General features: G+C 44.0%; 2 protein-coding genes across 10 annotated transcripts in view; one reads left to right on the plus strand and one right to left on the minus strand.

Moving 5' to 3' along the window:
- LOC133163397 (long-chain fatty acid transport protein 3) overlaps positions 1–14,306 on the plus strand; it is a 50,131-nt gene that overhangs the window by 15,152 nt on the left and 20,673 nt on the right. The window lies entirely within an intron of this gene.
- On the minus strand, positions 7,414–14,147 carry LOC133163399 (uncharacterized). The gene is made up of 2 exons (XM_061293253.1): positions 13,340–14,147; positions 7,414–9,976 (listed from the first exon to the last, which is right to left on the minus strand). The coding sequence occupies exon 2, from the start codon at positions 9,655–9,657 to the stop codon at positions 8,218–8,220; it is 1,440 nt and encodes a 479-aa protein (XP_061149237.1). The 5' UTR covers positions 9,658–9,976; positions 13,340–14,147; the 3' UTR covers positions 7,414–8,217.

Raw genomic sequence — 14,306 nt, forward strand, 5'->3', positions numbered from 1 at the left:
TATGAATGAAAGGCAGAATTTGTGTTTTTAGAGTTGCTCACATTTACCTGAATGGCTTTTATTTGGTTATTTTGTCATTTGAAAAATAAAGACAATTGTGACAATTAAATTTGTTTTATAATAGTGTGTATTTGCATGACATTTTTGTAGTTAAAAAATGTCTGAAAAAACTATTGGCCCCCGGGCCCCTTCACTTTATTAAATCTGGCCCTCCTTGCAAAAAGTTTGGAGACCCCTGGTCTAGTATGAAACAAGCTCGATAGTCATCCAGACTCAAAAAAAATATCGACTACAAATTCTGACTGACAGCAATGCGGAAGTTCAGGGCATGTTCCAAGAAGCAGCTTCCGCGATGCCTCGGTGACGGAGGAGCTAATATCTAAGACTTTGGTCATTTCCTGAGTGAATGCCTCAAAGGAAGCACAGGCGGGTGCTTTGGCGGTCTAACTTGGCCATTCCACATTGGAGGCCCTTACTGGTGAGGTGCGTTATTGTAAATCCCACCTTGGCTCCCTACGAGGCAAATATCTGAGGCTGGAGCGCAAACTAAATCCATCAACTTCAAAGAAATGGCCGGACTCTGTACTGGTTAGCGCAGGGGTGGGCAAACTTTTTGACTCGCGGGCCGAACTGGGTTCTAAATTTGGACCGGAGGGCCGGACCAGGAGCAGATGGACGTAGGCGTTGTGTGAAGTCATATAAGCGACCTGTAAAGGTCATTGCATAAAAGATCTTGGCCTTTAGTAGGTAGTAAAGCATGGATATTCCAAACAGGTTTTTTGAAAACAAATGCATTTATTAACAGCATTAAAAAAATAATAATTCACTAAAAAACTGCTATCAGTGATTCTCATAAAATACGACACTGTTATTATGAATAACAATCTCCATCACTTCAATGCCTGCAGGTCAGATTAATGAAAGATGTTTATCTTATGAGATCACATCAAACGGCAAACATTCTGACCAAATATATCATCTTGAAGAATCGGTGAAAGCATACATCCAAATAAAGTAATCAAAACAGCAACACGGTGAGGGGTATCTGAAAATCAGAGCAGAGTTTTAACTCGCAAACACCTGGTAACAGAGGTGAGGAAAAGGGAAACACTTCCTTAAAGTAAGCCTTAAGAACTTTACAGGTTAAGATTAGTCGCAAATAGGTGGTGCATCAATGTCCTTGAGCATCCTGCATTGTTTGAAAATGAGAATGGTCGCTAGTTTCAATCCCTGCTATGTGTACAAATCATGTTCAAAATGCATTTTTTTACAATAAACTTGAGAGCCTCCCGTTCATTTTCAGTGGGAACAGTGTTGTTGGTGTCCCTTTTTTGCTAGTGCGTCATAGTCTGGAGTAAAATTTGTTGTGGCAATTCTTAGGCGAGATCCGAGGTGTTGGTCCGTTTACCTTGATCTGTGACGGGTTGATGTTGATGTCGCTGAACGTCACGTCGCGTACGTCGAGCCAAATTGGCCACTCTTTTTTAAACACTCGGCACTCACTTCTTTTTTTCGGGTCACTCATTTTAATGGAAGGATTCCAGGGGAAGGTTTGTGGGTGGGTGGCTTTAGCGCAAAACTGCATCTGAAAGCTCAGCGCGCGAATTATAAGAATGCTGTCGTCAAAGCCCACGCTCTAAATTCGGGACTGATACGAATAGAGCGAGAGTGCGCCAAGTCCGTACTACTGAGTACGTACACGCACTTGTGAGTGTGCACAGAGCTTTCTGACACAGCTTCCGGTAGTAAATGCGCAGGCGAGCGCTTCGCCACCTACTGGGAAAACGCAGTCATTGCAGGCAAAATGACCAAAAAAAAAAAGTTTAATAATACAATTTGTTCAGGGTTGGCGGGCCGGATTAAACGGTCCCGTGGGCCGGATGTGGCCCGCGGGCCGTAGTTTGCCCACCCCTGGGTTAGCGTCAAATCCCTCTGGATTTCCCACCTCAGATTTCGGGAAGCCCTCTACTGGCATGGAGGAAGTGGGCTGACGCAGGATGAGCAGCGGAGTGGACGCGGTGGCTTAGCCAACTTGCAATGCTGGCTGCAGCAGCAAAGTGAGGCGCAGGACTTGAGCCGACAGCTCCTCTAGCCGCGTTTCAGTGTGTGCCGGTCGCTCAATAGTAGGAGGGGGAAAAACAGGGCACGCTGGTTGTGATTTGGTCAGTTCGTTCTGTGACAAGAACAGACGGGCAGGACGACCAAATGCGATACACTGTTTATTGGAGAAATTAGGGGATCGGGCGTGGAGTTCAAGGAGGGAGTCAGTCAGTCATCGGGCATTCAGTCAGGGCTGGCGGTGTTCAGGCTTGGTTGTTGGACAGGCGCTTGGTCAGGGCATTCGGGCTTGATCCGTCAGTACACGGAAACAGGTTGGCAACTGGGAGGCAACGAGAGCAACAAGGCACAGAGCAACAAGGCACAGAGCAAGAGCACGGACAGGTAGCATACTGGGACGAACTGACAAAGGAGTGACTGATGTGTGGTGTTTAAATAAGAACTGGTTGATGAGCAGGAACAGGTGTGGGTGATTGACTTAATGGAAGGGGCGTGGCTGTAAATGGTAACCATGGTGATTGAGTGACAGAGTACCGGCTGGTGACAGGTAGCACGGCACGTATATGTACCGTAAATTTCGGGCTATAAGCCGCACCGGACTATAAACTGCCCCAGCTAAAATTCTTGATTTTTTTAGTTTTATACTTATATAAGCCACGCCGGTCTATAAGCCATACGTGCGCAAGAGTTATTTACAAAGAAAGACAGTACACAGAAAGCCTTTTTAAAGTTTTAATCCTCCTGTCACCTGAAACCAGCAAAATCTTCCTCCTCAGTGTCCGAGTGGAATAGCGGCAGATGTACGTCACAACACTCTTTCTTATTCTCTCTTTCATTGTCGCTTTCATCTTCACTCTCGTCCTGAGGCAAATTCACTCCTGAGCTTGTGCTCTCCTCTCCGTCACGCAGCAGACCAGCTTTTCGAAACCAGTTGGTGATGGTGGATTTTTTCACACTTCTTCCACGCTGTCAGGATCCACTGGCAGACTTGTGCGAAAGTTGCTCGTTGCATGCGTCCAATTTTTGTAAACGATTTCTCGCCGCTGGTCATCCAAGCCTCCCATTCAAGTCGGAGGGCCACTTCAAATCGATTAATTTATTCCAAGTTTACGTGCAACCGCTCTGTTCCCTTCTTTATCAGCCAGCTCAATGGCTTTTAACTTGAAAGCTGCATCATACACACGCCTTCAAGTGTCATCCATCATTGGGCTCTGTTTACGCAAAATTTCCTCGTGCACAACGCGCCACTACGGTCTTCCTCGACGCATATATTCCACCTCTCTCACTCTTACCTGAGAGCCGCCCCGGATGGCCGTTAGAAAAAATGCACGTAAAGTCGCCGCATGATCGCGTAAGGTTTTTAATGTTTAATTACCATTTGAAAGAGAATATACCGTTTTTTTTCGTGTATAGTGCGCCCCCATGTATAATACGCACCCTAAAAATGACATGCTGACGCTGGAAAAAAAGCCTGTACCCATGTATAATACGCACCCAATTTTTATGATTTTTTTTTTATGAATTTCTTTTTTTTTTTTTTTTTTTTTTTTTAAGTCCCAATGATCGTCACACACGCAGGGAGGCAATGGGTCCCATTTTTATAGTCTTTGGTATGGTCTTAACTAGGCTGGATGTAATTTTTTTTGTTGGCGTTGATTTCTCCGACTGCCCGTAAACGCACCACCGCGCTCCGTGCGCGCACGGGAAAGAGGCGTGCGGACGTGAAAAAGGCGGGTCTGTATGGGAGAGATGTTGAAGAGGAATAAAAACACCCTTGGAAACCAAAACTTGGTGATTTCAAGTTTCATTTCGAGAGACATTTGTCACGTCTCGTCCCCAGTTTTGCTATGTGTCTAGGTTGCCATAGTTTCTGTTCGCGTCGCCCCTCTCTTCCTGTGTCACCTCAATCGATGTAACGTGTTTTGTATTTACCGTTTTTTTCCGTGTATAGTGCGCAAAATTTAACGAATTTATTGTCCTAAAATCTGGGGTGCGCATTATACATGGGTACAAAAATTTTTAAATTTTTTTTTTTTTCTTTTTTTTTTTTCTTTTTTTTTTTTTTAGAAAACAAAACCAACAACAGGACTGACCGACAAAGTCGTGGAACAAAAAGACAGGGTGACATTACCAAAGACAGGAACAGAAAGCAAACAGACATCATGACAGTAACACATGCAATGATCCGACGGTGAGCGAGGGGCAGACAGGACTTAAATACAAAACACGTTACATCGATTGAGGTGACACAGGAAGAGAGGAGCGACGCGAACAGAAACTATGGCAACCTAGACACATAGCAAAACTGGGGACGAGACGTGACAAATGTCCCTCGAAATTAAACTTGAAATCACCAAGTTTTGGTTTCCAAGGGTGTTTTTATTCCTCTTCAACGTCTCTCCCATACAGAGCCGCATTTTTCACGTCCGCACGGCTCTTTCCCGTGCGAGCACGGAGCGCGGTGGTGCGTTTATGGGCAGTCGGAGAAATCAACGCCAACAAAAAAAATTACATCCAGCCTAATTAAGACCATACAAAAGACTATAAAAATGGGACCCATTGCCTCCCTGCGTGTGTGACGATCATTGGGACTTTAAAAAAAAAATTTAAAAAAATAAAAATGTCATAAAAAAAATTCATAAAAATTGGGTGCGTATTATACATGGGTACAGGCTTTTTTCCAGCATCAGCATGCCATTTTTAGGGTGCGTATTATACATGGGGGCGCACTATACACGGAAAAAAACGGTAAGTCCTGTCTGCCCCTAGGTTGCCATAGTTTCTGTTCGCGTCGCCCCTCTCTTCCTGTGTCACCTCAATCGATGTAACGTGTTTTGTATTTAAGTCCTGTCTGCCCCTCGCTCACCGTCGGATCATTGCATGTGTTACTGTCATGATGTCTGTTTGCTTTCTGTTCCTGTCTTTGGTAATGTCACCCTGTCTTTTTGTTCCACGACTTTGTCAGTCAGTCCTGTTGTTGGTTTTGTTTTCTAAAAAAAAAAAAAAAAAAATTAAAAAAAAAATAATTTACAGATTTTTTGTACCCATGTATAATGCGCACCCCAGATTTTAGGACAATAAATTCGTTAAATTTTGCGCACTATACACGGAAAAAACGGTACACAAAGATGATTGTCAGGAAAGAGAAGATTATTTAGGGATGCCTAACTTTTATTAACATAACAGCACAACAGCGGTCCTCAGCCTTTTTCTGAGTGCGTAAGTGTATTAGTCATGAGAAAAATCATAACTGTCATGTCTTTGTAGTCTGTGATCTTAGAAGTCTGTGATCATTATTAAGATAGAGTAGGTCACATGACTAGAATCAGGAAGTAAGAGCACGTTTCAGCACAGTGTTGAAAGAGAACGCTGCTTGTGCTATTCTCTCCTGCAGTTTGGCAAAACTACTACCTACATTTTGTGTTATACAAGGCATCGTTGTTTCACCTTTCCCTTGTTATTAAACCTGGAGTCAACCTTCAACCAGGCCTTCAGAGTCTTGTTGAGTGAAAGTGGTTGAGCTTACTGTCTTCGGATATTCAACATATTTGGAGGGCAGGATAGTGAAACGTCTTCACCGCAGAAGGTAACAAAGTTAAACGCCAAACTCAGACTATGGATGGACAAAAAGAACAGTCACTGAAGTCTAGATCTTACAAATCATGTTCTATAAAAGCGTCCTCTGGCGATTCTGCCATGGCCCGCGCCGAAGCCGAGGCAGCAAAAGTACTCCTTTCCTTCACAGATAAAGAAATGATTCTGAAAATGGAAAAGGCACAATTAGAGGCATGCATGGAGATCGAAAAGGCACAATTAGTGGCACGCATGGAGAAGCTATCATTAGAGAAAAACGTGGCTGCAGCTGAGGCCAAAGCAGAGGCTCTAGAAGCAGCGGCTAGCATCAAAAACAGTAGTGAGCGAGATAGCAGGAAGATTCAACTCGATGAGAGTCCCTTTAACCCACTGGAATGGACCAGGGAATATGTCGCTCAGCAGTCCAAGGAGCCTTCAACCGCCGCGCGGGAAGAATACGCTCCTACCGAAACTGCTAAACATATTATCCAACCCGCCTCCGGATCTTCTCACTCAGGATAACACTAACCAGCTATACACAGAGCGCCCAGCACCGCCACATGTACTCTCCCAGGATGAGCCTGTTCAGCTACATACTCAGCTAACCTTGGCATCACAACAATTTTCTCAAGACAAGCCTGGACAGCGATTCACAGAGCCAACAATGGCACCACATCTACACTCTCACGACGAGGCAAGATGGCTACACGTAGAGTCTGCATCAGCACCTTATCTTCCCCCGCAAGGTGACGAATCATCTACGTGCAGATACTGTGCCAGGTAACTCTATTACAGCTCAATGGCCCATATCAGAGAATGGTCCGGCCGATGCCAACCTCACCTACACCACCTACCACCCACACTGTGGAACTCCCTCCCCGACCACCGAAGAACACCCCAATCCACTGACTCTTTCAAAACCGGACTTAAAACTCACCTCTTTACTCTAGCATTTCTGTAATCCTATTCTCACATCCTGGTTGTTGTCCAGTTGTTTCATATTTGTCCTTGCTTTGTTTTCTTGTTTTTACTTGCCATGTAGCACTTTGAGATTCCTCCAAATGTAAAGTGCGTTATAAACATAATTTGTGATTACTATTATTACCTATACACCGGCGAACAGACTACCAGCTCATTGGCCACAACAACATGCCCCTATCACATCTCTTATCCCAAGAGATACACAGGGCCATCAGGGCACATATACAGCTACACCCAGATACCGGGGTCCATCACGTCCTACCGTGCCCAACTACACACCCCAAAGCAACCAGCACGACCGATCAGGTATCAACAACGTTGTCAGATATTTTGCCCGTCGCGAGCTGGTCACTACAAGTATGACTCAATTCAACGACAAGCCTGCAAGCTACAGAGCTTGGCGACTGTCCTTTCAAAACGCAGTGAGATGACTCAATCTCACTCCCAGCGAGGAGATGGATCTACTGGTCAAGTGGCTCGGGAAAGAGTCGGGAGAGCATGCAAAGCGTATCAGGGATGTCAATGCCAATCACCCCCAACGAAGACTGCAGATGACATGGGACAAACTGGACGCATGCTGCAGAGCCCCTGAAGTAGTCAAAGAGGCTCTCTTCCAACGCATCAACAATTTCCCCAAAAATCACCAACAAAGACTGTGCAAAGCTGCATGAGCTCAGAGACCTCTTGATGGAATTAAGAGCAGCCAAGGCAGACGGAACTCTTCCAGGCCTTCACTACCTAGGCACAGCCAGAGTGTTGGGTTCACAACATTTATCTGAACAGAATCTCACAGAGGCGGGATACGTCTTTGATGGCCAGCGACTTCTGCCGAAGGACACACCCCAGCCACAGTGAATGTGGATGGGATCTGCGCCTTCCCTCAGTTTGGTCGTGCCTTTTATTGAGGAACAAACAATGGGGCAAGTGTACATGTACATGAACGCATAGCTTCTTTAGACGGGAAGGACATTCCACAATTACATCTCATGACCACCGCGCAACAGCGATACTATTAGGACAGACGCGGTATGGTCGTCTCATGACTTTAGCTAGACAAAAGATGTAGTCTTAGTGCTCATGGGATGGATACCTCTGTTGGAGTCCTCATGACTTCTACTTAAATAAGACGTTTGTCTGCTTCGGCCATCCCATGACAACCTCATGATCTGTTCATGGCTAGCTAACTATGGGGCTCATTGTATAGCGCGGCTCATGACTCCATACATGAGCTCCTTAGCCAGCCATCTGCTCCCAAGTCATTATCACAAGGCCAACTGTCACATGTTGCGGAAAATCTTGCACACATAAGTAGATACATAGAATCCAATGATAAAAAGTATATTTTTCCCAACATTCCCCCCTGTTTAACATTGGAATTCATGGGAAAACAAAACATCAACTAATAACTACATATGTGTATAAATGAGTATACGCCTACACAATATAGTATAGTAACATCAAAAAGTATGAAAGTTTACATTCCAGGGTTTACCAGAACTACAGCTCTCCATTCGGCTTTGGCCATGTTCGTCATAATGGAATGTATTTTTTTTTTTTTTTTCCTGGACCATCAAAAAAGGAAAAAAAAACAAATAGGTAGGCGGTTTACGCAAGGTGGTCCCACTCATCTTGTTCACGCTGGACCAACATGACATTCCGGATAGCAAACGCTGATGTCAACATTTTAGTCATCATGTGACGAATACAAGGTATGATACATGATGTAAAAATACAGAGCAATAACAGTATGGAAAATAAAAGAACTGCAACTTTCAAGAGAAGTTGCCTCCAATTGCCATAAAACAGCCACCAAAAGGGATGGACGTCCTTGGCTGGAGTTTCGTCCTGGGACATAGCCTTACGGAGGTTCCGAAGGCCTTGTAGGGCATACTCGATGTTGGTGTCATTTTCTCCTGGGATGTAGGTACAACAGGAGGTACCAACTATTTCACACACACCTCCTTTCTCGGCAGTCAGGAGGTCCAAGACCATTCGGGACTGTAGTGTCGTTAGTCTCAGGGCTTGCAGCTCCGTCTGGTAACCTGTAAGGGCCTCTAGAGTAAAATTGGCAAAGGTCTTCAACCTGTAGTCCATAGTTTCTATTCGGAGAATAGTCTTAGCCACACCCGCCTGTGGGAAGAGTGTGAGTGCCACCTTTTGTCCTGTGCTCCAAAGCTTGTATTCATCTGGTACGTCTGAGCCCCAGACACTGTCGTAGGGTCGGAAGGTGGGGGCAACAGCTGCACGTGTCTTTCGCTGATGATGTTCCTGAAAATGTGTCAGACTGAGGAACACAGTGTGATCTGACACATATACGGGGGCACATGTGCCATCCCATCGTCCTGGAAGGACTGCGTAGCCTCGGCGACCACAGAGCCACCATCCCCCTTCGATGATGGAGTGGGGATTTTCGCCTCCTGCTAGGATTTGTCTGATTGCTAAGGTGGTATTCATCGAGGTCTTGCTGGAAGGTTCTAGAAGTGCGGTGGTGATGCAGCGCTTTGTATCTCCCACCCTTATTCCATCAACACGTCTTTGTCGGAAGCACAGGGGATGTGAGATGGTTTCACTCACTTCGAGAGTCACTGGTGCGGGTGTGACGTCAGAACTTCTTGACACTATTGTGAATGGCCTTGAGATGTTGTAACAGGGATGGGCGGTTAGTTGTGCCTCATTAATTTCCGACCGTCTGAGTCCTTCGATGGGATTAAACCCAAAAGCCCTTAGTATTGCGAAACACCATCCATTTTTCTCTGGCATGGATCGGGCATGTAGGACGGGCTGTTGACTTGATCGTGGCATTATGGAACATACATAACATTCACTTTGATTGTATGTTTCGGCCAACATGGATACATACTGGTACCACATGTTGTCTGCATGGGGTATATCTGGGTTTATCTTTATATACTTTGTCAACAGTTCGGTCGTCATTCTCTTGATTCGAGCGGAAGTTCCACTCTCCCCTTGGGGACCCTGGACACTCCATGTCATTGGCAAGCATGCTACAGCCACAGCACAGACAAGCACTCCTCTGAGTGCCATTTTCCGTTCAGTTCCACAGAGCCACCTGAACCCCTAGGGAGCTAAATGATCAGGGTTCTTAGTTCTTCACCGGTTTGAGACTGATGCCAAACTATAATTGGCACCCCCTTTGTAGCCGGATACTTCGCCCTGACCGGGGCCTAGGAGCCAAGCACTCTCTGCAGCTTACAGTGGCTGAGATGAATCCAGCTGGGTCATTCTGCACAGCTGTGGGTGTGGTGAGTAGGACTTGGAATGGTCCCTCCCACCGGGGTGAAGACCACGTCTTCCGTTTGATTACTTTGATGAAGACCCAGTCACCTGGTTTTGCTGAGCCATCCTGTGGAGATAAAGGAGTGGAGGGCAGTAAATTTGCATTTGACACGTTTTCCGTTTGCATGGTTTTGATCATGTTAGTCAGCTAGAGTTAGCTCTTCTGTGGCTGTGTCTTGATCATGTGAGAACAGTGGGAGCCCGTATGCTCTGCCATGAATGATCTCATATCGGGTTAAAACCTTGCCACAGGGCATAATCCTCATATAGAGTTTTACAAAATCTAGACATTCGGGCCATGGTCTTCCCGTTTCTGCCATGCATTTGGTTAATGACCGTATTGACAAAATGTGGTCCGTTGTCACTATAAATGGTCTCTGGGATTCCATAACTGGGAATAATGGTCTTGCAGATAGCCTTTGTTACTGTTATAGCATCTGCATTCTTTGCTGGGATTATTTCTGTCCACCTTGAAAAGGCATCGATTAGGACTAAACAGTATTTGTACAGTCCACACCTGTTTAGTTCTATGAAGTCCATATGCGACATTTGGAACGGATATGTCGGTTCTGCGAATTTTCCTCTTTTTGGTTTTACATTCCCTTGTGGATTATTTTTTTTTATACAGACTTCACAGCTCTACAAAAAAAGTTTTGAGTACAAATTGAAACCATACGTTGTAAAGTGTTGTGATATTAGCTCCTGCATCCCCCCTGTCGACACATGAGTACTTCCTTGTGTCGAAATTGCAGCTGCTCTAAAAAGGGATTTAGAGATAGCAAGCTTATTATTTACAACGTATATGTCTTTGTCTGTCAGATGTGCACCTTTAGCAATCCACCTAGTATAACTTGAACACATTTTCCACTTTGTTTTCAACAGGTGTTAACCCTTCTGAAGTGGGGGTGATTTTCATATAGTTTCTTTTAGGTTCCTGTGTGGATCATGTTTCACACAAATAGGACATGTTTTTTATTTATTTATTTATTTTTTTAAATTTCACTTAAGAATCTAAACCGAAGGTAACTAATAACTCATCCCCCCCTGTTGTCACATAAGTGACACAATTGGGTTTGCCTTAAAAAATCATTTTGGCAAAACAGTTTCGTTGCTGACGTGGTCAATAACACCTTATCCATTATCGCACCCTTTGTTGTCCGAATTAATGTCATTTTTAATTTGTCAATGCTTCTACTTTTGGTGTCCACGCGAATGTATCTTCGACTGCTAACGACTGTCCATGAGCCACTCGTGTCAGTGGCTTAGCAATTTCAGCATAATGTGGAGCCCAAGCTCTGAAGGAATCACAGAAAAAAAAAACATTGCTCTTTGTGACAGGTCGTGTTGTGTCTAATATAGCCTGTTTCCTGCCTCATTGCAGTGCTCTCCCTTTCGCTGAGAGTAAACCAACATAGTTTACTTCTGGTTTTACCCATCGTAACTTTTGTTACTCGACTTCATATCCTCTCAGGCCTAAATGCTGCATGAGGAGAAAGGAATCTCATCCCCACGCTTCCTTTGTTTCAAAAGCAATTATCAATAATGTAGACCAAAACTTGACTTTTAAATGAAAGCGTAAAACCAGCCATTCAATTCATGATAATCAGTCAACCACTGTGAAATAAGCCCTATTTTCTTTTCTTAGCATTAAATTTGCTCAAGATCACTCTTTCTTCAAAGTTGTTCTGCTAATTTTCCCATAGCAGTCTCCAACAACGTCAACCATTCAACCTGTATCTTGTCAATCATTCATTCCTGCTCATTTGCACCTCTCCCTCTCTCTCTCACACACACACACACACACACACAGCCTCCATTATATACTGGTCCCACTCTCCTCAAGTCCTCTGCAAGCTGTTCACACAGTCATACATAATCTTCAATTCACATTCCTCATTTGAATTTGTCCCATCTCAAGGTTCTTGATAAAACAACCCACTCATTCCAATTTTGACATATTCCGAAATTTCACGCAAGAGATGCTTGCATTCATTTGATTCCATAAGCTTTTCATTTCCACAAAATTTGCAAATTTATGGCAATTTTTCTTCCATTCATTCCTAATGGCACATTCTATGTTTCAGATTAACATTGTCCCAATTTGAAATTCACATCATTCAGCCCATTCACGACACACCGGGGAGAGTTTTCAACATTCCCAAAATCGCTAAATTAAAAAATTATGTTTTCACGTTATCTTATTAATCCTTTGTATGGCATGCTCAAACTTGGCCAATAAAAGATTGATTGATTAAATGTTCTGCAAAATTTCACAAAATTAATTCTTTCATCTCTAATTTCTACATTTTTCCAACCGATTCAATTCTGCTTCAACATCATTCTGTTGCATCCTCTAAGTATTTATTAATCTTTTACGCCTTCACATCCAATTTCTCCAGAAATTGCATCTTCTAGTTTCAAAATCATTTTGCTTTTTGTGTCATGGTACAAATCTAATAGACCGCAGTCTAGTAAATTTCCTTGCACACTATTTTAGCCAATTTCATAATTTTAACACATAGACACACAGAAACACACAGAAAACACAAGGACAAGACAAGGGCCCACAATAAAGACAAAATACAGAAACAACATCAACAAACAGCGCTGCGCAAACGTCTACCTCTATTTGATGTGTTGGTTTTACTATTTTTATTTTTATTTTTTCATATTAGTGGCTTTATCTTTCAATAAGGTTTGACACCTGTATCATTCGCATAGCATACATCAGCATCGTTTATACTTTGGGGGAATTTAACAGCCTTCGTCATGCTTCTTGTTTGTACAGGAGTTCTAATTGACTGAGCATGACATATTTTGCTATTATATGGGGGAGTTACAGGTATTTGATGCATGTTTTGCATAGGAGCAGAAAGAGCTTTTTGCCTCAGGCTCCTCTGTTTAACAGTGCGCCTGCGCACTGTGGCTTCATTGTCTGACAAACATACTTGCGGCCTCATCGTTCTTAATGACACTTGCCTCAAGTTTGGTAACTTATTTAACATGTATACTTCTCATCTTCTTATATATTGTCAATAACACTTTGACGGCCCCCCATTTTAATGAATTTAGTCCAATCTGTCAAATCTTAGGGATTTCTAAAGCTGGAATGTTTCTTTAGTGGGATAACGACTTTCTGTGGTAATTCCTGCTTCGACCAGTTTCCTGGTGAGGAATTCTTGCCTGTGCTTCCACAGAAATTCGTTATTTCTTCGCACTATATTACATGCAGCACATACGTGCTACCATTCACACACACATTCACACTGCGGAATTTTAACACAACGAGGTGTATTTACGTCTACAAGTTCCATCTGTAGACCGAATTCCTATCACTTGGAATTCACAAGGACTCCGCCGCCCTTACCCGGGTACCCTTTTTTCCGGGGACTAAAATACCCCAACCACGCAGCCAACAAAGAGGTCTCACCGAATCTCTGAAAGATTTCTCTTGAAGATTCCGTCAATCGTCGCCGCCGAGAGGTGCTGAACTGGACTTCGCCGGCCTGGTGGATGAACATCGCTCCCCAGGGCTTTCCTTCAGGGTCCTGTGATGACCTCTGCCGTGCACGGATTCGGCGTCTTCAACACTCCTCGGATCAGCAAGCAGATTTTCAGGAATCCCCGTACGGGCCACCAGAAAATGTTGGGTTCACAACATTTATCTGAACAGAATCTCACAGAGGCGGGATACGTCTTTGATGGCCAGCGACTTCTGCCGAAGGACACACCCCAGCCACAGTGAATGTGGATGGGATCTGCGCCTTCCCTCAGTTTGGTCGTGCCTTTTATTGAGGAACAAACAATGGGGCAAGTGTACATGTACATGAACGCATAGCTTCTTTAGACGGGAAGGACATTCCACAATTACATCTCATGACCACCGCGCAACAGCGATACTATTAGGACAGACGCGGTATGGTCGTCTCATGACTTTAGCTAGACAAAAGATGTAGTCTTAGTGCTCATGGGATGGATACCTCTGTTGGAGTCCTCATGACTTCTACTTAAATAAGACGTTTGTCTGCTTCGGCCATCCCATGACAACCTCATGATCTGTTCATGGCTAGCTAACTATGGGGCTCATTGTATAGCGCGGCTCATGACTCCATACATGAGCTCCTTAGCCAGCCATCTGCTCCCAAGTCATTATCACAAGGCCAACTGTCACATGTTGCGGAAAATCTTGCACACATAAGTAGATACATAGAATCCAATGATAAAAAGTATATTTTTCCCAACACAGAGGAATAAGTCCCCTGGTTCAAAGGCTGTCCTTTAGCCTGCAAGAGAAGTGGCGGACTATTGGATTCAGCTACAAACAACGTTACGGAATTTCATTCCTTCCCTTTGGAATTTACGTGGACATCATCTTCCATCAGGCTAAAATCATGAAT

The sequence above is a fragment of the Syngnathus typhle genome, linkage group LG12, assembly GCF_033458585.1.
Source record: "Syngnathus typhle isolate RoL2023-S1 ecotype Sweden linkage group LG12, RoL_Styp_1.0, whole genome shotgun sequence".
NCBI classification, from domain to species: Eukaryota; Metazoa; Chordata; class Actinopteri; order Syngnathiformes; family Syngnathidae; genus Syngnathus; species Syngnathus typhle.